We start from the raw sequence: 22,761 nt of genomic DNA, 5'->3' as shown, positions 1-22,761 counted from the left end.
GCGGATACACTCGTATCTGTCTCACGTCCGAAGTGTTCAACAATGTGTTTGTGATGCGAGTTCAAGAAAGCTATCAGGATCAATTTGCATGTCTGGAGATGGTCAGTACACCAATGTGCAACTGCGGAATTGGCGACTTGATGGGCCACATGACAACCAGTGGGGGTTTTATGCGGCTCAAAATTATAGGTAAGGACAGGTACTGTACTGTTCACTTGTGTGAGCGAGCGGCCTCAGAAGTCTTTGCGAAAATGAGATCATAGGTCTGCCTTGGGCTTGTGGATTGGTAAACTGTCAATCCTCCACAGTTCCCCAATGATCGTCGAGGGGATCATCCCACGTGTAGCCAGGAGACATAACTCTTCAAGATTGCCGACTTTCAATCACCTCAGACGTTAGAGTCTTGCCGGCTGGTCAGTTGTGAAGGACAAGAAGCTGCAGATTCGTCTGACCATAAGAGAGGCAGTGGTCAAAATGTAACAATATACGAAGATGTGACCAGCGGTATCTTTCTTTCAAGCAAAATTGAGAGTAGAGGTACCAATCAAGGACCTTTGGTCAATGTCAGACCAAGAGTATCCCAACGAGACTGGCAGAAGAGCAAGAAGATGCCCGGGCGAAGTCATCAATTGGTTTTTTGAGGGTGGCCGTGTCGCTCCCCCCCCGAATCCTCGCATTCCCCTCCCACGTCGCAAGCTTACTCCTGCGCTTCCTCTCGCTTTCCATCCCGATTTCCCAGAGGCACCGCCATACAAAATATAGAAAACAACGACAACAATTTTCCACCAACAATAATTTATGTTCAGTCCCTTACATTATTCAAGAGATCCCACTCATACTAGTCATCTCCTCTACGATTTCCCGGCGTACCACATCTTCAAATCCCTCTCACAAGAAAACAGAGAGATACCTCTGACTACGCAAAGCATTCACCACATTTTGGCTCGCAACGCCCAAAGAAATGAAGTACGTATTGCTTTTTTGCATAATGCCTTCCTACTCTAGTATATGAGGGTCCTTCTCCGCAAGTGACATGCGGGATGCACAAGCCATCGGGTAGATACTGCAGGCATCCAGGGTGGCCATCCACTCGGCGCTGAATTGTTCAACTGACGACTGGAATGCTTCTGGAATGCTTGACACGCAACAGTGGGCAATGACTTCACGCTTCTGCTCAGACAGTGCTCGATCTCGAGCCGCGATGAGAATGGTCGCTGCAGCCCCTCTGTGTACCAAAGAATCGCTGGGACGTCGAGATGTGATGTCTAGTGAAGTGAACGCTGACATTGCACCACAATAGTCCTTCACAGAGCAGCGCCTCTGAGTCAGGCCGAACCTCCTCTTGCTCCATTACCAGTACCTCGTCTTCATCCTCTAACTCCTCCACTTCGACACCTACCACACCTACCACACCCCAAGACGTGCAGGGCCCTGCCATACAAAGGAGGGAGCAACAATACCCACTACATCGCGAGGATGCATTTCTCATGCCGTCGAACGAGCGGAGACGGTTGTTGACACAAGAGCTGGCTTGTATCCTCGACGATTTGCAAAAGCGTGGAGATGGCCCTCGATGGTGAGGTCGACGAAGGTGGGAGGATGGGGCAAGCTTTTCCTTCTAGGTCAGCAAGCATGCAGCAGGCATGTAAGAGACGATAAGGACTAATAGTATCAGTGACAACACATTCCTTTCGGTTTCCTTTGTCCAACTCCAGGTGACGACACAACGAAGCAGCAATACCTACCAAGTCAGCTCACGCCGTACTCCCGGGACCTTTCAACTTCATTTCAGTGACACTCCTTTCAGAAGAGTCCTGTTCCATTCACCTTCCTCACCACGATATCAACAACTCATGCAGCATGCCAGTCATGTGGCTTCACTTCGCAAGCCAGGCAGCCACGCACCCTCCGCAGATATCCGATATTATCCGGCGAGATGGCTTTCGAACCACTCGATCACGTGCAAGTCATCAAGCCATCCGAAAGAGGTTGGAAAAAGGCAACCATGAACGGTGCATGAGAACAGCATTCGAAGGCCAGCCTTGTCGCAAGACATCGATATAACACTTCCGGTCACGGCGATAATCTCATGAGCGTCAGTCTGTGTCTGACCACCCGTTTGAAGCTTCCTGAGTTAGCAGACTGAAGATTCCGGGCCCCAAAATTCTTCTTTCCCAGCTGCTGCAAGATCGACAGAGCTGGAATGAAGCAACATGGTCAAGAAGACTTGCTCAAAAATTGCGTCGAGGCTGCGTGTCGAGAAACATACAGGACAGATGTGTGTTGTGGCATGAAAGAGGGGAGAAGAAAACCAACATACACGACCAAGACGCGGCTGAGGGGCTGTCCTCTATTTATTATTGCTGTTCGACCGCAATAAATGCGACCTTCCTCCTTTGCACGCCCACTTACACCAAACTGCAGGCCGCGACGCCCGAAGGCTGCAAGCTGTTGTCATGGCACACCTTGAAGGTTTCCAAGGCCAATAGCCTAAGGCGCCTGCCCTCTGACAAGGATGTGGGTTAAGCCTATCTAGGCTTGCACTAGGTGACATCAGGCAAGCTCTCACCCTTAAATCGCCATCACCTGGCCCATCCTTTACGAGTGCTTTACGGCCCTTATAGCGCCACTTCTTCCAAGCGATGCGCGCCTCCATGGGTACTCGTCGCCGTGTGGAGGCCAGCAGATCATTACTGCGAGGTGTAACCCACTACATCCGGAGCATCAGGCTGTACAAGAAATCTATACTTCTCCTGTGGAGGCCCGCGCAACTTGTATGCTGCTTGCACCGATGATGATTCGGCCAGGATGTCAGCATTGTCAGGGTGAATCCATCCTTGCGAGTGGTTCACAATGCTGGTGAGATCGCTAAATAAACCGCGCAAAACTTGGGCGGGCACCAACGGCTACAAATCCGTGAGAAGCAAGTCGGAAGTAGGAACCCTCATACCGCTTACTCGACTCGGTCGACATGTGGAGGAGCACTGCTGACCAAGTGCGAAACGAACTCTCCCTTGAAGCTGTGTTGAAGTGCACCTGATTGACATCTCAGCATGCGACGGAGGCAAATTATGTTCAGTATCGTGTCCCAGCAGTATCAATCTGCATTGGTGCACAGCAGCTGATGGTGCCCGACCCTTCAAGTCAACCACAACAAACACATCAGAGCGTCTCTGCGGTGTTATTGTCGACCAATTGTGCGTGCGTTGTTCGGGTTCGCTATCTATCTCATCCTGCTTGGTTGCCTAGCATGGGGCCGTGTTGGTGGTGGAGTTTGCAATTATTGTTTGCTATTCGGCTCCCTGCATTGCTTTCATTGGCGCCACTCTTGCTTTCTGTTGCTCGCTGATGGCTAGTACTTGTTGATTCCTTGCCTTCTCATCTCGCCATTCACCTTTCGACTTCGAGGACCAGTGTCCTGTGAGAGACGCGAGCCAAGACCCAAAGCCCATACTTAGCAAATTCGGAAGAACACAAAAACATTGTAAAAGGGGGTGTCCTCACGGAAAGAAGAAAAAACAACCAAAGAAAACCACAAAGTCACAGGTCCAGTATCACTGCAGTCAGCCTTGGCTTCAGCATCGTGGGTCAGGACTGAGCCGGATCGGACACAGCAAATGTCAAAAGTCGGAGGGGTTTGAACAATATTGTCATTTTGCATTTCTCGCGATACCTTTCATGGCCGTTTACCAACATGCTTGGAGGCAACGAAAGATGACAAAGGTATACCTGGTCATGAGGAGGCAATGATTGCGTAGATCAGCGTGCCCAAGCGACAGCAGTGTTCGGATCGCGTTCATCAGCCTCTTGCATCTCAGTTCTGCATCTACCGCTGGCGATATTGCTTTTCTCAACTATACAAATGCAAGGAGATACTATTGGAGTTGGATTTCATTTGTGCAAAGGGACGCCTTGAGTTTGCTTGAAGAGTTTGAAAGTTACCAGAATGATACCCACAGAACGATATAGCGCAACAGTACGGGAGAACATGAGATACGAAAGACTGGGCAGAGTGCCAGGCAGGAAACTACGACTTTGGCGTTTGGGTTTTCGTTCTGTCAAATAAGCTGAATCTCAGATTCCACATGATGTATTGTTAAGCATCAATACGATGTAGATCATCGAAATGGCACTGAGCCGTGGTATGGAAAGCTATCAGTACCGAACGAACAGAGAAACGCGGCTAGTAGAGACCGTCTATTTCATTACGCCCTCCTGAACAATCGACATGCCTGTCGTCAAGACGAAAACTTATCATACGTCGTATTCCACAAGTCTTGCAGTTCTTCGTGGGCCTGAGACTGACCCTGTCCCATCCTGACTCACTTCAATCCAGATCTGAAATGCGTCGCAATGATAGCCTGCGTGCCAGGCAGCAAGGTGGGCCAGGGGTAGGATTTTATGACAGACCCATCCATATAGCCAATGCTGAGTCGTCATAGACGCAAGTATTGGCTCGCCGCTCATCATGCATGAGGGTCTCATGAAGTGCTGCGCCCGAGCGATGTGCAGCCTGCACTGGGGCACGAAAACCCTTCTCTTCTGGTGAGTTGAACACGAGGGCAGGTGAGCGATGAGCCAACCCATTTTCAAGCCCTACTCACGTCCATACCTCGCCTTTGCAACCACATGACTCATGATATGCTGTGGCAACTTGCAAAATTGTTCAAGTCATTGTATCTCCGTCTATGTTCCTTTCTTCGAATGGCCATGAGCTCATTACATCCAGCCTGAATCCGAACGAGGTCAAATGATGTATCATATCATCTTGGGTGATTCTCATATGTTGTTAACATTGAAGCGATCAATGCATGCTCTTCAAATGCTCGACCAGAGCCTGGAGCTGTTCACGGACTTCGTCGGTCAACTGGTCCTCCGGCTCGCCGAGCAAACTCAGCATGATGGGCGCAAGCTTGGGCGTGAGTTGCTGGACAGTAGGGTCCTGTTGGCGATATAGCTGGACGATCATTGTCCAGACGGGCTCATTCTCCTGGTAGTCTTCCTTCAGAGGCAGGATGCCACTGTCGATTAGCGCAGGCAGGACTTGTGCTACGGGCACCTTGTCCTTGTGCTTGAGGATCAAGCGGGAAAGACAGCCCGCGGCGTTGTCGGTACACCGAGCCTCGGTGATGTGCAAAATTGACTCGAGTTTCTGGAGGATCTGAGGGTAGGCTTTGAGCACGGTGGCGTCATCGTTAGACTTCTCGACAAGCCTGCCGACAGCGTAGGCGGCGTTGGACTTTGTCTGAGCGTCCTCGTCGCCCAGGCGTTTGAGGAGCACGTTCATCATCTGCGCAGTGAATGGGGTGACAGAGCCTTCCATGCCGGTGATGATCTCAGCGAGCACGCCACAGGCGGATGCTCGGCCTAGGGACTCGCCTCCACTGGCGTATTTGAGGACTTGTTTCTCGAAAATCTTCCACAGTTCTCCAAAGCTGGGACCTAGAGCCGCAGCGAGCCCGGAGATGACATCCATTGCACTGTCAACCACAAGCCATTCCAGTTCTGTAGATTCCATATCTTCCTCGTCAACCTCATCCATGTCCATTTGGCATGCATGCTTCTTGGTGATGAGCTCTGTCACCGTCTGCACGATCCGGGATAGGCAATCATTGTAGGAAAGCAGAGAGGGGCCGGTCAGCTTGAGGTTTTCGGAAAGACATTTCGAAATTTCAGAGACTGTGGCACTGTTCTTGATGTCAGTACTGATACAGTTTGAACAATAATGTGACAATGCAAGTAGGGGAAGGCATATTCAGAGGGTTGAAGATCGTTTTCGCTTCATCCACGGATTTTCCGTGTCGGAGTGAGCTGGGATTAACGAAGTAAACTCATCATAATAGTGCGTGCTCGGATTCGGCAAGGCAATGGACTTACGTGTCATCCTCTTCGGTCCAGACGTTCAGTGTCGTGGCCATCAGAATTTCTCCGAGTTTCTTCAACTCTGGTGTTGGCTCGACCTGAAGTGGGAGTCCAGGCTTCCACTTCTGAAGCTGGCCAGTCTCCTCCGATACCTCGTAGAGAGCAGCGTATGCCCGGTGTAAGGTACTGACAGTAGCTTTTCGAACGTTCTCATAGCTGTGCTCAGCCAATGGGAGTAACTTCTCGATGGTCTTCTCGAAGTATGGGAGATAAGCCGTCTTCGAGTTTGCCACAACGTCGCCAATGACTTCGATGGCGATCTCTTTCTCCAGGGCGATTGGTGTAACGGTGGCAAGGTCACCCCAGTCATCGTCATCTTCACCATCAATGTCGACGTCTTCGATAGTTCCATCTTCAGGCTCGTCATCACTATCAGCAGCTGCGACCTTAACCTTTTGTCCGGCGATGGTGACCTCCTTTCCAAGCAGATCTTTGGCGCTATCTCCAAGAGCCACCTCCAGGTCGGCTTCTTCTTGGTCGATGCATGCGAACAGACCCTGTACGACGCCGCCAAGGAATGGAGCGAAGTCTTCTTCATAGACTTTAGCCAGTGAGCCCCAGAGGATGTACACGCTCTCCTTGAGCCTGGAGTGGTCAAGTTGCAGGGCTTCTTCGCTAGTGTGCATCAATGGTCGCACGTAGTCCTTGAACTCTGCAGCACCTACGGCGACGGCCATCTCACCCATTGCATCGGTGCAGCTGGCTCGCAGGTCAAGCTCTTCTTCACTCTCTTTCTTGGTGATGAACTCCTGCAAAGCATTCATAGAATCGCCGAGGTAGGGCAAAAACGGAGCTTCCACGGTTGAGGCCAGTGATCCAAGAGCGCCAGCTGCCAAAGCCTTGATCTTGAAGTCGGGGTGTTTGAACAATTTCTGCAGCAGGGGTGCCAATGTCTCGAGGTATTGCACCGCGTCGTTGGCGTCCATGCCGTCGACGACAGCATCCACTGCGCTTGTAGCGGATTTCATGATGTCAACAGTAGGACCTTCCTCCTCACCCTTGTAGGCAGCCATGGCGGCGGTAAGGTTCTTCGTGAGCAAAGGCATGAGCTTCTCGTGCTGTTTGGTGATATCCTCAGGAAGGTCATCAGCCAGTCTAGCAGTGGTCTGCAGCGCAGCTTGGCGGACTGTGACCTCGGAGTCTTCCAGCAGAGCGAACAGGATGGGCAGAACTGTGCTCAATTGTGTGCTGATGAAGTCAGGAGCACCTTCGACAGCCATCCCAAGTGCCAAAATACCAGCTTGACGATGTTTGGGATCGGCGCTCTTGGAATATTGAGGAAGAGCATCAAGCAAGGGAACCACCACTTGACTGGCAGGAAGGGTCTGGGCCATTGTATCAATCAACCCAAGCGCTGACCGAGCAGGTGTGATATCGTCGTCATCAGCTGAAGCATCGTCGATTTCCGTGACGATTTGCAGCATACTTTTGGTCAACGGGGCGCCCATCTTTGCTCCTTGAACGCGCAACCGTCTGTAAATGACACACTGCATCAAGAAACTGATCGCCTGAGTCCTCGTCTCGTCGGACATGTCTGTGTTCGTAGCAATCTCGTTCATGAAGGCCACCAGTTCTTGGAAATGTTTCGACATCAATTGATACTCAGCAGTGAGGAGTGTGTTGAAGACCTCAAAAGTCAGCATGACCTGCTCTTCCTTGCCCGATGCAATCGTATCTTTCAGTACCGCGACCATTGAGGGAAATATGTTTTGAAAGGCCTTGATCGAGGCTTGATCTTCGTCGGCGTCAATCACGAGGGCCATTTTTGAAATGGCCAGCATGGTGTTGACTCTGACTTCGAGGCTCTCCGGATCTTTGATGGTCTTGCTGAATAGCGCAAACAACTCTTTGAATTTGGAAGTGAAACCATCCCCCATTGTTTCAAGGACGCTATATAGGACATACACGCCAACAGCGCGCTCTTCGGCTTTTGAGCTCGTGGCAGCTTGTTGCAGCATGCCGGGGAGTTCAGGCCATTCGCCATCCTCGAGGTCGACCTTGGCAATAGAGCTGATAAGTCGTGATGCCGCATGTCGGACGAGGGGTGAGGATTCGGAGAGAGTAGCTTGAAACAGCTGGCTTCTTGCATGCTGTCGTTGCTCACTGGGGGTCTTTGTCCAGTATTTGGAGACTAGAGGTCGAGCCTGAGTAGCGGCGAGTTGTTTCAGCTCAGTGCTATCGTGCGAGATTATAAGTTGAATGAGGAATAGTAGCGATTGTGGATTCTTGTAGTATTCATTTTGCAGCACGTTTGTGGCTGACTTGACATCACCCTTCTTCGGGTCGAGGACAATGGCCAGCTGCTGAAGAAATCTTTGTTGATCCATGTCGGATCAGGCACACCGCTGTGCAGCGCGAGGGATTTGGTTGCGTATCAAGGATAGTAGAAAGGTCACACGCTGGAAACGCTATGAAAGGCAAAGCAGCACAATAATCGAGGGATAATAAGGGCTCACTGTTCCCTAACTGAGACAATCCAAGTGTATCGATGAACTGACAGAGTTTTAGAAAATGAATTTTGTGATTGTAGCGCAGTCCACGCCAGGTTACAAGAAAAAAAATGTTTAGGCTTCAACTCAACTAGCCGATTCGCCGACATCATCCTATGCTGAGGGGCAGGTACTGTGTCTGCCATCGAGTCAAACTTGCCAAGGTTGTGAGAAGTGTGGCGTACGGGTTGTGGCTGATGAGGCTGGAACATTGGTCTGCACGTGATCCACCGACTAGGCGCCTTTGCCATTCAATTTCTCCGCATGCAGTGTAGCCAACCTCCACATATAAAGCTGTTCTTCAGCCGCAAGAGCAGACATTTTGCTTTGCACTGGACTTGACTCCGACTCTTCTAACGTTAAACAGTCCGTGCGACGAAAGCAGGTTTGTCTAACAATCTGTTTCTCCTCGGTGCCAGGTGTGCCAGGCTTCTTGACAGTGGAAACACAGCCTCTCTTGGTGGGGAACCAATCAGACACTCGACGGGAAACCGACCCGGCCATCGTGCAGCATAATAGATTCAATGACAGCATGTTTCAGTCTTTACAAATTGTCGTTCGAAGGTGCAGCAGCAACTTCTTTGGACGCCTTCCTCTACCGCACCGTGGTTGAGGTGGACTCTTTCAGGATTTTTCCGGTCTTTTGACCCCCAGATGCTCCCATCGCTTCTTAGACCCCTTCAGGAATGTATATGAGATCATGTTCAAAGGTTGATCCGAGGTTCGGACAATCTGTGAAGTTTCTCTGGTCTGTCAATGGGAATCACCAGCGAAACGTCATATCCTGGTAAGGACTTATAGCAAACTTCTGCCTCCAGAGACATCGGCTACCATGCCTCACAACTGCCAAAGGGATACAAGGGATGATCCATATGACGACGTCAGTCGAAAAGACCGACCGAAGAGTATAATAAGACATATAACCGCGCGAAAACCCCAAACGCTCGAACCGTCAGTGCAGGAACGCCTCTCCGGATATATCGTCCGCCCGCTCTTCCAAACCCGCTTTCGCGCTTCGGAGGGTTAGAGGAAAAGATTCCGACCCTCTCCTACACTCTGGACCTTTCCAACATTTAATCCTCACTGAGCACCTTGTGCCTGTAGTCAAAATTGCTCAAATCTGGAATCCAGAAAGCGTCCGGGACGCTCACCACATTGGTTGCAGAACAAATGAGGTCTTGACATCTCTCGCCAGATGTAGCTGCTTTGGGAAGACCAGTTCCATGTCTCAACCTCTGGCTCCACGACCAACTCAGAATGCCGATGGCACGATTCCCGTGTCAGCTTCACATAGACCGCGAAAGATCTCGACGGCTTGCGGAGCATGCAAGCAAAGAAAAACAAGAGTCTGTCACATGATAGCTTCGACAGACAAGTGTCCTGACTAATCTGGCTACAGTGCACTGGCGGGCACCCTTGTGAAGCGTGCGCAACCAGGAGAAGTCCATGTGTCTACGATGCGACCTCAGACCAGCGTCGAAAAATCGCGAATCAGCGAAACGTCCAAGAACTTGCCGACACTCAGATCCAACTCGAGCGACACAAGCAACTGCTCGGTGGTATGATCGCCATTGTCAAAGCTGGTGACTACGACGCGAACAGCGATCTGAATCGCGTTATACGCTCCGGTGTCGACCTTTCCCAGCTTGCCGCGCACGTGCGAAACGAGTGTCGTTCAAACCTTGCGATTCAGCAATCATTCGACCAAATCGAGTTCATTATTGATGGGCCACTAGAACTACCTTCACCCACGCAGATTCTGAGCGGCATCAACACAGATCCGCCACCTTCAACATTGTCACGTGGATCTGGGTCGAACAGCGACAGCAGCATAGAAACGCAGTTGCTTTCAGGTAATCCAACGCCTGATGCACGCCGATCATGACGAGAAGAATGACCTCGACGCAAGTTCGATTGACGAGATCTGGTGGGACAGATCATGGTATCGATCAAAAGAAAGAGGTGGAAGTGTCGAGTGTACTTCCGAGAGCATTTTGGACCTGGACGGATGCAACCGCCCGAACACGTGGCTGGCCCAATGTCACTTTTCACGATCTCCGTATGCTCGTATGACACCATGCCTTTTCCGCTTACTTTCCTATGGGAGAATGCTTCCGGAATCTGCAGCATATCCAGCTTGCCAGTATTACTTGACGATCGCCAACGGTTGTTATGACGGATGCAGCGTCCTACCTGTCCAATGTTTTGATTCGAAGGCTCAATCGAATAAGCAGAGTTCCCTGTGGCAATAAAGTACTCCGACTTGCTGCTGTGGCTGGGGCGCTACAACAGGTGACGATCATAATATCATCCGAGAAAGGCACATTTGAGATTTGAGAGCACGTGTGAGCACGATGAACGGGTATCCGTTAATCCTGTGCGATCACCATAGAAGAGCTCGGGAATCTCCTAGAAGCAAAGGGATGGTCATGCCCTTTATCGACAGACTGTCGCGGTTGAGAGCAATCAGAAGAATTGGTCTTGCACGACGTCCGTCTGCGCACAACATCCCACAAATGAGGATCAGCATTATTCTTTGCCCTAGAAGGGTGCTGGCACTCTGTACTGCACAGACTGACGCCATAGCAGTTAATTCCATTCACCAACAGGTCGGGCTGGGACTTGTATTCTGCCTTGATATCCACTAGGGTTGCTGGAAGAAGTCAGGCTTTGTTGTTACTCATAGATAATCGATTGAACTTACGCGAAGACTTGCGATCCTCATATCATGTAAGGAAGTCTCAACCTGCCTGACCTTGCATCTCTTGTCTGTTCACGTTGAGTACTCCACCAAGGTACCTGCATGACTCCCTTGTCAATGTATGTTAGTCGGCCACGGTTGCGATAAAGAAGCACACCAACATGCAATTCCAGTTGCAACCTCCCGCCGAAACGACAACGCTAGCAATCATATACACGAACATAATCAAGTCTGAACCCTCGTTGGCATCCAACCAGGTCCGGATGTCACGGCACGGCCACATGATAATGCATCTTCCCCATCCTAGTTAGGGAGGTTCTGTTATCGTGTTCAGCGCACGGCTACAGCATTGTGGAACATCCATCGAGATGTTGTCGGATCTCAAGGAGCCGAAGCTGTACGGAATGCAATGGTATTTCCTCCAAGTTCTGCAGGTTGACCGTTAATGATGGAAGAACACGTTTGTTTCCTCCAAAATTTCAGGTCTTGGGCGACACGCGAGATTCCTGCCCCACCACCAAAGGACTCTCTTCCCAATCAATGTTGGAGGAAACAATGATCCGGCGGAGACCAAGGCGACGAGAAACTGGCCCTTCTGGAAGATAGGGGAAAATCATTGATACGACAAAACATCTTCGCCTCTCGAAAGATTACCAATGTTACCACATCGATGATGACTGCCTTTCGAAAACTCCAAGAATAAAGGCCCGGATCAATTATGCGAGGAAGGTGTGATCGAATCTAACAGCTTCCTCAGGTGCTGTTGACCGACTTTGTCAAGGTGAAGGAAGGTCGCTCCGTCTGAGAGAAGAGACGAGGTCGTTAGGATCTAAGACCTCCATGATTTCTTACGGGGAATCTTGGGGGAATCTTCTGCTCAGGCAGATCGCGAAATCAACTCAATTGGAGTCAGTCGGGTACCAGCTGATTCTGATGTGGCCTGCCAAAGAACGGTTTGTAAATGGACATCTTTCTTATTTGTGCATGTAACTGTTGCCAGCCGAGACCTTGGACTTGTCTCCCGGAACAAGAGATCGCAGCACGTTTTCTAGTGGTCAGAGGATTGTTGCGCGCAGAGACAATGGACCTCGATGGAAAGTCACATCAGCAGAAGCTATGTCATTATCTAATTGGTGAATCTAAATGCAGGGCGTCGACATGCCTCCATCTTAGTTGCAGGGCAATTGACAAGCCATGGTCCCCTGGAAAACATTGTGATGGACCGTTGCGAGGACCCATGGGGCTAAATCTGGGGGCTAGTCTGGATATCGTTTCGATGACACCTGGAGCGCATTCTATTTCCAGGCCTTGAACCCTTTGAGGTGTACGGAAGAATATCTCCCACGCCAAGTATGATCAATTGCAAAGTCAGTCATCACCGGAAATTGTGCTTATGCATGTTTGGCTTTTGGACGATCCCGCAAGTTTCGAAATGAACAATTGCCTTTTTCCAAGATCCCATTTTATCGTCTGTCTACAGTGTCTAGTCAACATGGTCCAGCAGTTTGTCCATAGGGCACTGTGGTTATGCAGGTTCGCCTTTCGTCCAATGCAGAGTTTTGTATCCAACAACCATTCTTTCCCTAGATCCCGTTTCGACTGTCTGATCGACTGGGAAAATCCCTAACAAGAGATTGCCTTTTCCCAAGAGGCCATTCATCTGTCTGTCTCATGGATATGTTCTAGTACCTTGTACTCAACCCAATAGCGATCCAGGTAAACACGGGCGATCGTCTAACCTAACCGATTTCCAACACAACGGCAACTGCTGTCACCTTCCCGCCGTTGAAACCTTCGCCCTCGAACGGACAACTTGATACGGCGCAAACTACGTCCATTTCAGCCCGCATCTCGAGGTAGTCCCCAGGCTTGGAGCAGTTGAGCGCCTTGAGAGTGTAGTACGGGGTGTTCTGGAATACATTAAACGGATCGATGACTTCACTCCAATGCTTCATACCCCAAGGTTCCATGGCTTCAGCGACATTGGTCGCACATGACCTGTGGCCCGGCTGGTTTTCGCGCTCGTAGAAGCCAGGGTTGCAGGCCATGTAGAGCAGATCGTGCGTCTTGACCGTGTCGTCCATGAGGGTGAACATCTTGCGGTCGCGGTTCGTGTACAGGCACTCGCCGACCTTGGGCGTGGCGAGTCCTCCCAACGCATACCGCGTGTAGCTTGTGGAAAAGTGTTCGCACGTAGCGCTGGGGGAGTAAGGTGACGCCCAGGCCATGAAGTCGACCACCTGTTGGCCATGCAGATCGACAATGCGAAAGTGTGAAGATGCTTTGACTTCAAATGCAAAGCCACGTGCTGCTGGGACGACATGTGTCTTCAGTGTCGAGCGGGGCTGGGTGGTGAGCAAGGTTTCCCACTCAGCTCGAGATTCTGAGTTTCCGCTCGAGGCTCCGCCCTTCTCTGGCGGGCATGGAGTGGTCGTTGTTGTCAAGGCTGCTTGCTGCGGGAAGCTCTTTCGGGTCATTGTTGCATGTCAGTGTCCTCCTGGATAGTAGGTTGGCAGAACCAAAAGAAAACAGACAACGATGCAATGCAATACGACTTCGAAACCTCAAGCTCAGTCCTTCCCGCATGCGTACTAGCCAACAGTCCCGCACGCGCTTTTTGTAATATCGGTGTGTTGGAAAAGGCGGAAATGTACAACAAGCATCCACGATCCCATGGTGCTAGAGACCGTCAGATACGGGTCGACGGGAATGTGCGTCCTATCCAATGATACGCCGCCGTTAGATCCCCACCTCTAAAAGCATATCTGGCTTCTTTTGGATCCTGGTTGGTCAGTACCTATGGTGATGGATTTGTCTGCAAGCCCTGGGCCCTGGCATCAGGGTCGAAATTCCGGAATGAGCGCTAAGGGTGAGGATCCGTCGTCAAACCCTCCTCTGCAAAGGTATCACAGGTCTCGGACTGGGCTGTTGCAACCCAGCCACCTCGGACGATGGCTCCAGCTCCAGTATTTCCATATGGAAATGCGGAATTCCTACAATGTTGGGTGATTAAATTTCATTTTGGGAATCACCAGATGCCGTAAAGGGAAAGCCATGTGGACCTCAGGCACTGACGATCACGGCCTGTCAATGCAAGTTATGCTACGCACTAGCAACCGTGCGATGACCTCAATACAGTACAGAGCTGCGGAAAAATACTGCCGGGCTAGGTGTTCCCCTTCACGTACTCTCGCTGTAGCGCAAACACGGGAAGCATGGCCATGATAAGCTTGGCTCCTCCATTCAATTCGAGCACTCACGCAGCAGAAGAGCCCATCGGCTTGCGGACGCCCACCAAACCTGCTATGCTGACAACGCCTATCAGAAAGTCATATGCGAGTGCACTGACGGCAGGATTGCTGTTTAGAGCAGTTAGGATTCCGCTTAGACCATTCGTCCTCAACGTCTGGCTTGCCTGCAAGAGCACACCACCAACGCCGAGCATGCCAAATGACCGTGTGTACGCCTGCATGAGGTGTTTCGAAGGCGTCCGTTGGACTCGCCAGGAGTCGACCAGGGATGGCTGCAGCAACAGGTAGGGAGCAAACAGGAGGATCCTCGTTGCGAAGAGCACCGGGAAAAAGTACCGGCCTCCAACGTTGGACGGAGCTGCCCGCAAAGTGATGAGGTAGAGAAGGCAGGTTGCAGACTGTAAGAGTGGTGTTACAGGTTTGAGGTCCTGTGCTCGCTTCCGTCCTTCATGAAGCACCGTCGACAAGAGAAACATATTCTGGGTAAAGGAGACAGGAAGGATCTGATCCAGCAGGAAGTATGCCCAGAGGTGGGGAACCTTCTTCCGAGCTCCTAAATAGGCAGTCTTCAGCAACTATACTTCTGCTTGTCGCGCGCTTCCGGAGAACGTACCTTCAACGCTCATGTACACATTCCAGGCGTAGGAATAGAGCAGCGCCGCTTGTGTCCACCAGAAATGATCTGGGTCGTTGCAGATGACGTCTGCAAAATCCCGGAAAAGAGTTGAGTTGACCGCCCATGCCCAGATTTCGGAGGGAACGAGGTTCTTCACAGCATAGCGGAAGGCATGAAAGGTCACTGGGGACGTCGATGATGAGACGGACCCTGTTGACCAAGCCTGGTAGGATTGAATGAGGAAGCTAAGCATATGGTATGATAGAACAGCAAAGCTCAACGTGGCTAGGGCAGCAGAAAGCGATATCCGAGCTTTTTGATCTTGAAGTGATTGCTGGTTCTTCCTTTGTCTATTCGAGAATGCTTTCTGTACATCGTTACAGAGGATGCCCGTCAGGAGAAGGGCTGCAACAATATACGAGAAGAAGATGATAGCTCCAACGACGTTTTCCTGGCTTCGTGCCGACATTTTCTATTTGGGAGCCTCCTCAAAGATCTCTGATCGTATTTGAAAGGTGTGAAGTTGTTGGTTTACTCTTTCTATCTTCCCTATCATGAGTAGTGACGACACCATCAAATCGCCACCCTGCAAGGAGCAGCCCGCTGTGTGGAGAAACCTCAGTCCGGCCCACACGCGTGCCATACAACTCTACACACACTCTCATGAACGAGATAGATGATAGGAGTAGGATAACCAGCCGTGGCATTGCTGCTCTTGAGGGCAAAGAGGCACTGTTCAGAGAGTGCGGGTCGTCCACCGCCGCTGCTGCCATTGTGCTGGGGACCGCATGGTAAAGCCTGGCATGAACACACAGTAACAACAGCACCAGAAGGTATAGGCTTCTGGACATCCAAGCCTTGACACCTTCCACCATCAACGTGATGCATCGGTGCATACATGTGCTCAAACTGGCTCGATGACCTGCGTGGGTAGGTCATTTCGCGTCTTAGGAAGACCGAGTTGCTCGGTCGTAGGGGATTGCCCTTATAGAAGAAATGGAAACGACGATGGCCTCAAGAACCTAATATAATCTTCAGGATTGACTTCAAAAAGGTCCATCTCGACGTTCTTTCGCATGATTCCCCGGAAGAACATGCAAGCCCGACGAAGATGCAACCTTCTTTGAAGCCGAAGGGTCGATGCTACGCATCATTGACATGATGGGGAGGTTTGGTCGAAACCCCGTCGCATGCGGTCAGTGGGAACTTTCGCAACATCGTTCTGTCGTAGCGAGATTGTCATTTGCAAGACTGATTCACATGAGACTCGAGGCGCCGGGGACTATTGCTCAGGGGGCCAGCCTAGTTGTCAACCTGGCGACGGTGTACTCGACTCATATGTGCGAAGGCCGGTGTTTTCATTCTTGTAAACAATCATACGCGCTGCGAGCATGACTCCGTTGCGCGAGCGTCGAATTGGTCCCTGGTCTGTGGACGTCCATGACGCGAGGAAGTATCCAGAAGTAATGCAAGTGGTTCCTGAGACAGTAGAGAACTTCTGGCAGAACCCCCAACGGCAGATCTTGTTATAGAAGCACAGAAGAGGTTGAGCATGACAGGAAGAAAACAACAAAGTCGAAGACAGCTAGGGGCAAGACCGCAGCTGGATCATAGCCATTATTCTAAGCATCGCTTTCGTGATCAAAGACAAATGTTCTGGTCCTCATGACATACTGAGCCTCTGATAGTCATATGGAAATGCAATCTCCGGCCTTGGTGGTCCAATCACAAAGTCCGCCCGGCTTATTGAGCCTTCCGATTGCGGCCCCGAGGACGAAAGTGAGAGTCAAAGATTGATTGCTTGCACATTCCTCCATTGTGCAAAGTCGTTGGTGCCTTCAGAAGACGCAGGACTCTCACCACTGCATCTAGCAGGCGGCGCTTGGATGCGATCGTGTCGGGCTGCGAGAGTTTGATACTCTCCTCTCGGTTGAGCTCATGTGGTGCATGGAGTGTTTCGACGGGACCAACAGGCACGTTGGTCTTCAGAAAAAGTACATGACGCTCTCGACCGAACACACTTTTGTTGACGCTCCATGAGACTGGTGCAGGGTGATCATGGACCAACCAGGAAGTCGAAACCTACCATATGCCTGCTGCCGCAGCCGTTACACTCCTCTTTACCAACGGCCGATCCCATCAAATCGAGCACCTTTTTGAGAGAAGACTGCTCCCATGTTCCACAAAAGAAAGCGTCACAACTTGGTCTCCGTGCGATGCGCTGGCTGTTCAAGCGGCAGTATATCTGTCGCCTGGAATGGACTGGGAAGGACTTCAAGAACAAGCTGTGTATTTGGCCTTGCAAACCCAGCCAGAGGGAGAGTCATAGACATATCCCGCGCTGTGCATACCACCACGCAGGCGGCGGATAAGAGCACCATTGCAATGACATTGCGCCTATTGCTGCTTCTCTAAACCTGGTCAAGAGTCACATTTACAGAAGGCGTCGGCTGCCATGGTTGCCATGTCTGTCCGTCCATACCCTCTACAGGCGCGCAATACACGAACAATAGGTAGATAGAGACCGTTGGGACAACTATGATGTTATATCTTCCACCCGCAAGTTTCGCCACGCATTGGTTTTGCCCCCCAGGAGGAAGTCAAAAACCATCCTTGGTCGACCAGGCTCGAAGGCCGGGATTCCCATCCGGTCACCGAAATCGAAATTCAGGGAAAATTGCTTTCTGTCTGGCGGTAATTTTCTTCCTCAAAAGGTTCGATCTAATTGGGCCATTTGGACTTCCCTTCCCACGAATTGGCTTGTATCACAGCGCGAGGTGCCGTCCAACGTTGGAATCTTTTGGGCCAGTATCCTGCACCTACCGTAGCAGAAGCAAATCTGGCGGTAACGGGTGAGCCATGGGCGGCCATCCATACCCCGTGTTGTTGGGATCTATCCGGAGACATCTCGGAGGACCGAGAAGGCCATTCGCGAGTACGCTCAGGTCTGCCCGTCATGTCCAGTTTGCCAGTGTCGCGACCGTCCGAGGTTAGGTTCACGAAAGCAACCGCGATCCCCTGGACGCCGTGTCTTCCTGTAAGAGGCCCAGTGGTGCAATTGCGACGTTCTGCGCCGGCTCCCTGGAAGATGATGACGCACTACACTGCGGGCGTGGTTTGGTATTCAGAGCCTCAAACAGATACTTACTACTGCTTGAGGAATTGGCCAGGTCCATATGAGTTGACATAGCACTCTTGGCCTCCCTTGTGTGACCTGTGTACACCGTTGCTTCGAGATCCACGATGAGTGTCTCCCTATCGAGGTCAAGGGTGTTGCCGTTCGGAAATATCCTCCAAACGAATGTCCTCCGGGAATCCTGTAAGGACCGAGTCCCATCGGCCTACACCTGCCAGGGATTCTCCGTTCAAAGCAGTGACTGCTTGCGCTGATTGATGTGTGTTTGGAGGAGAATAGCCTTGGTCAGAATCGTGTCCAGTATCCTCTGAAGATCGTGTTCTAGTGCCAGTACGTTGGTCCGAACGGCGCTCCTGGGCATCACCATCGGCCTGGTGATGTGAGTCGGGGGTCCGCGGAGGAATAGTTGTGGCGGTGCCATGGATACTTCGGCCACCAGAAGTCGATGCTATTGCTACAGTTCAGCATGGTTCTCCAGAATGTAAGTATCGCTCCACTGACCGCTCCTATTGCCTCGGGGGCTCACTCGCGATGTTGAGCCCTGCTGAGTAGAGTTACCGGTCTCTGACCCTCTGTCAATCGTTCTAGGAGCCTGGGCTGACAAGGTAGACGAGGTAGTGTTCGGTACGTTCGTGTCTGCACTGTGTAGCAAATTAGTCTCAAGCCGACGTTAAGGACCACTACCAGTACCTTCTGCCGTTCGTAGTAGCCGGTGACCCGTTCGTCTCCGCAGCCCTCTCGCAGCAACGCAACCTTTTTGTGTTCTGCAGAGTTCGAGTCATGTTGTTTTACATAGTATGTGCGAAAAGCATGCGATACTGAGTAAGAAAGCCCATCTTTATACATTCTTCCAGTTCGTTGTGTAACAGAGACATCACGGCCTCAGCCACTCCCAAAACGTCGATCCCTCTCTAGTCCCTGTTCGAGGAAGTGAAGCAGCAATAGGACGCCCGGCTTGACACCGCAAAGCCACAACTCGGGAAGCAGTGCAATCGTCGAAGGATCCGAACGATGGGTGTCAAGCGGCTTGTTGCATTGCTGACTTCATTTTGATGAAGCAGCAGGCTTGTCTGCCCAACTACTCACCGTAACAGGGGTGCGCAGCGATGTCGCTGTGTCGAGTCTTCTCTACCTCTGGACTATCAGAACACACTCATACAGAATGAGGCGGGGTGTTTGCATTGGTTGCCTTTTCCAACAACGATAAAGGTGTCCTGTCACTGCGGCATTTTCAGAGTCCAAGCCTCACCGGCACCTCTGGACAACCCAATCGTGCCTAAAGTCACTGGAGCGACAGATACTGAACAACACATTACCACCGCAGATGCAAGTCGGGACTGCGTCGGAGGCATTCAAGAGAGATGAAAAGGGGATTACCAGATCAATTGGGGAAGTGGCATGGAAACGTGGCTGCCACGCTTTGTCGATCTTCAAGTGCACACTTGACAATCTACCAAGTCCGTGCACCTCTCGACGATCTTTGCTTACTCTTCAACCTTTCACCCTGATCCATTATTGTGTTCATTCAGTGCATCAGCAAGCCACCAGTGCGATCACGCACAAGCACACGATGGGCGAACCTGCGGCACTCGATTGCGCCGTGAAGCTGCCTCGTCGCTTCACTTCCGCTGAATGGTCGCCTCGAGGAATTCAGCAACCCAACCCAGCCCTAGATGAAGCCTAGTTCGTTTATCAGCCATCGAGAGAACGCTCACTTCCATCATCCGTCCCCTTGCTGCCTCCCCCCAATCCTGTTCTTTGTTCCTAGTAGTCAGAGCGCTGCTCAGCTGATCAGAGAGCCCTGCGCAGCCACCACAGGCATACTCAAGACGTTGGTCGTTGTGAATGTTTAAATTTGCTTCGAAAGAGCAGATTACCTGCCAATAGGAGGGAACTTGAGAACCACGCTGCACACGGTGTCTAGATTTTCGGGTTGAGGCTATGCTGCAGAGACTTTCTGCTGCTGCACACTGACTCCAGCTCGCTTCATTGCGTGCATGAATGCGTTTGGACCTTCGTCGAGTCTTCATGACCGTAACCCCGTATGTCCTCACTTCAGGTCGATGTTCGGTGAAACACTGGTTTGTGTATGGCGAGGATCCAAAAGAATCAGGCTCGAAAAGGCCCGCCAGCCGGTCAGCCTTCTTCAACGCTGACTCAATCACCAACAACATCTACAAGAACAGAGGACCCTCAGTCTTATTTACGGTCATGTATATATTGACTACGTCCGACATTGCTTGCTGCAGCTACTCATCATCACGTGGCTACGCACCTGGGCTCTGTGCCACTAGTTGTGCAGGTCACTCGACGAGTAAGTGAGTGCTTGGTTGATTGGCAGTATCCACCGCCAGTGAGATGTCGCCATGTGGAAAGTTTCATACTCGCCAACCGACGAAGAGCTCCATGTCGGCATGACTGATCAATCACAGCTCAACGTGGGCGTCGAATCGAGATGGCTCTCGTGCACCGAGCGGAACCCAATGAACACTACATTGCATGGGAAGACCTGCACTGTCGAACAGGGAGTATAGGTCGATCTTGTGGAAGTGTTGCGGCTTTTTTCACTATCTATCTTCCCAGGTCACTTGACTGAGATTCCCTGAACCTGGTTTCTGCAAATGTACTCGTAGAATGTCATCGGGGCATTTCACACCGCCTTTCGCCCACCTGCAGCCAGGACCACCATTCATGTGCCACGGGCGGCCTATTCAGATACTGGGTGTCCCCATTTTACGGCATCATTGTCCAATGCCTCTGGCTCGCGCAAACATGCCCGAAAGCTTGGTTGTTGCTTCATACCCTGGATTGACATGTACAATACTCACTATAGCCGAGGTAAGCTACTCGTCATCTGAACGGGAGTGGAGGAGATCCCACGCCTTGAGGGAGTTTCGTTGGACATGGAGTGGTCACCGAGGTGCGAGCGTTCAGGGTATGAGAATGGTACAGGATTTGCGAAGACGCATACCAAGTCAGCAAAGCCATTGCACTCGTGGCAGGCCATGCTTCAGGATAGTCAGAGTTTTATCATTTCCATCATGCCACGAAGCTTTCGCAGCACCATCACTCAGAGCACTAAAACCTATATTCAGCGCTTCATTCTATGCCTCAAAAGGCCTATTATCCTTACCGAGATGGCGAGCCTCTTTCCAGAAAAAGTAGTACCGTCTGACAGTGCGTCCATTAACGACGTAAGTTCGAAGTCAAGCGGGTTCACCACAGCGGTTGCCTCGAGAGCAAGACCGAAGTGATATACGATAGAGCTGATGGCTTTTACCTCCTTCAAGAGCGAAAGCCATATTGTTGAATGCAAAGGACTCCGGACTGACAATAATGTTCATATTATCATACTATACAAGAACAGCCACGATTCTGTCGTAGCGCATGTTCAAAGCTCACTTAGGTAAGGGAGTCAATCAGCACCAAGCTCTGGTTTGTCGTTGTTATCGAACACTTCAAGGTCGGTGTAGTAGATCTTTCGTGGGAACCACACCAAAAAGTCGAATATCTTGGTGCCGACGACGCAGAGGAAGGTGGCCCAGAATTGCCAGAAGACCATCAGAAACACACCCACTCCCCATGGCACGAGGAACTTGATCCACTCGCTGGTCTGGTAGAGATCATCCTGAGACTGGATGAAGTATTTGACGTTCCCTCCTGCCCCATCAGTGATCGCCATCGTGGACTCAGAGGAATCGTCCTTGCGCCTTTTCCTTGTGTTGGTGTCTTCAAATCTGACTCTGGTCTTCCCATTGGATTGTTCTCCGTCCTCCTTGCTGTCTGTAAATTGGGATGGGCCGCTCGGTGCCGCAGTGAGATCTTGGGACTCGGGAGCAGGATCCGTGGTAAGCTTCAGGACTGTGACGAACTTGACGGGAGCGACATAGAACGGGACGATCCAGAGCCGGAAATTCTGATGGATAGAGACATAGAGAAGCATTTTCTCCTTGTCAAATGCTGTATGCTCGTTAGAGAATGCCACTGAGTGCTTCGTGCAGGGCCACATACCGACACTATCGATCCAGACATCAATGTGAGGACTGAGGATCTTGTACCACCGATAGATTATGATGACAAGCCATATTGAACCAGAAAAGCTCCCTGTCCGACAGAAGGGGTGTGTGAAGGATGCATTGGGGGTGAAGTGGGTTCTGATTGCTGCTGCTTGAATCGCTGGCGGAGCGGTACAGAGGGTTCGTATGATATGGGATATCTCGCCCACTGCGGGAGAGGAGTAAGCACTGTAGGCGGAATTCTCATTCGATGAGATACGTACCTGGGTCATCCATCGTATCAGGCACTGGAGGCCGTCAGCGCTGATAAAGAAGACACTATATTGTAGCGTTGCAGCGCCCGCGACAAAGCCGGCTTCTGACGAGGCTGCACAAGCGGTTTCGTGCGGGTGTGCTCTCGATCGACAATGAGGAGACTGATGACTGGGTCCAGATACCCGGAAGCACTTGCAAGGTGAACCGCACGCCGTCCAGCAGCGACAACCGAGTTGAGACGGGTACGAGTTAGTGTCTTCCAAGGAAAGCACCGTCCGCTAGGAATTAATGAAGCGAGAGCCTTGCATTGACGTCACTCATCGATTGGCCAGTTAAGCGATGCTTGCGAGGCATGTGCAACACCTCGGTACGCGA

At 51.2% G+C, this 22,761-nt stretch overlaps 5 protein-coding genes across 5 annotated transcripts; 1 reads left to right on the top strand and 4 right to left on the bottom strand.

The window, feature by feature from the left end:
• Positions 1-4,804: 4,804 nt before the first annotated feature.
• Positions 4,805-8,249, bottom strand: EDD37DRAFT_655217 (armadillo-type protein; the record flags this gene model as incomplete). Its single annotated transcript, XM_062818746.1, has 2 exons — positions 4,805-5,687; positions 5,878-8,249. The coding sequence occupies 2 exons, from the start codon at positions 8,247-8,249 to the stop codon at positions 4,805-4,807; spliced, it is 3,255 nt and encodes a 1,084-aa protein (XP_062674757.1).
• Positions 8,250-9,536: 1,287 nt separating this feature from the next.
• EDD37DRAFT_24157 (uncharacterized protein) lies at positions 9,537-10,531 on the top strand. Its single transcript, XM_062810606.1, has 2 exons — positions 9,537-9,757; positions 9,811-10,531. Exons 1-2 carry the CDS (start codon positions 9,635-9,637, stop codon positions 10,294-10,296), a joined length of 609 nt encoding a protein of 202 aa, XP_062674756.1. The 5' UTR covers positions 9,537-9,634; the 3' UTR covers positions 10,297-10,531.
• Positions 10,532-12,510: 1,979 nt separating this feature from the next.
• On the bottom strand, positions 12,511-13,800 carry EDD37DRAFT_615405 (uncharacterized protein). Its single transcript, XM_062815597.1, has one exon. It carries the CDS (start codon positions 13,587-13,589, stop codon positions 12,852-12,854), a length of 738 nt encoding a protein of 245 aa, XP_062674755.1. The 5' UTR covers positions 13,590-13,800; the 3' UTR covers positions 12,511-12,851.
• Positions 13,801-14,368: 568 nt separating this feature from the next.
• Positions 14,369-15,514, bottom strand: EDD37DRAFT_670717 (uncharacterized protein; the record flags this gene model as incomplete). Its single annotated transcript, XM_062819376.1, has 2 exons — positions 14,977-15,514; positions 14,369-14,916 (listed from the first exon to the last, which is right to left on the bottom strand). The coding sequence occupies exons 1-2, from the start codon at positions 15,446-15,448 to the stop codon at positions 14,369-14,371; spliced, it is 1,020 nt and encodes a 339-aa protein (XP_062674754.1). The 5' UTR covers positions 15,449-15,514.
• Positions 15,515-21,449: 5,935 nt separating this feature from the next.
• Positions 21,450-22,644, bottom strand: EDD37DRAFT_24056 (uncharacterized protein). The gene is made up of 2 exons (XM_062810593.1): positions 22,127-22,644; positions 21,450-22,075 (listed from the first exon to the last, which is right to left on the bottom strand). Exons 1-2 carry the CDS (start codon positions 22,401-22,403, stop codon positions 21,531-21,533), a joined length of 822 nt encoding a protein of 273 aa, XP_062674753.1. The 5' UTR covers positions 22,404-22,644; the 3' UTR covers positions 21,450-21,530.
• Between the last annotated feature and the right edge of the window lie 117 nt (positions 22,645-22,761).

Source organism: Exophiala viscosa (assembly GCF_022695815.1).
Source record: "Exophiala viscosa unplaced genomic scaffold EDD37scaffold_1, whole genome shotgun sequence".
NCBI lineage: Eukaryota > Fungi > Ascomycota > Eurotiomycetes > Chaetothyriales > Herpotrichiellaceae > Exophiala > Exophiala viscosa.
The sequence above is the reverse complement of the archived record's forward strand: the minus strand, read 5'-3'. Positions and strand labels throughout refer to the sequence as shown.

Coding starts and splice junctions, on each gene's coding strand:
- EDD37DRAFT_24157 (XM_062810606.1), top strand. CDS start 9,635: ATGTCTCAACCTCTGGCTCCACGACCAACTCAGAATGCCGATGGCACG. Junction 9,758..9,810: donor GCAAGCAAAGAAAAACAAGA/GTCTGTCACATG, acceptor ATCTGGCTACAG/TGCACTGGCGGGCACCCTTG.
- EDD37DRAFT_615405 (XM_062815597.1), bottom strand. CDS start 13,589: ATGACCCGAAAGAGCTTCCCGCAGCAAGCAGCCTTGACAACAACGACC.
- EDD37DRAFT_24056 (XM_062810593.1), bottom strand. CDS start 22,403: ATGACCCAGGTACGTATCTCATCGAATGAGAATTCCGCCTACAGTGCT. Junction 22,076..22,126: donor TGTCTGGATCGATAGTGTCG/GTATGTGGCCCT, acceptor ACGAGCATACAG/CATTTGACAAGGAGAAAATG.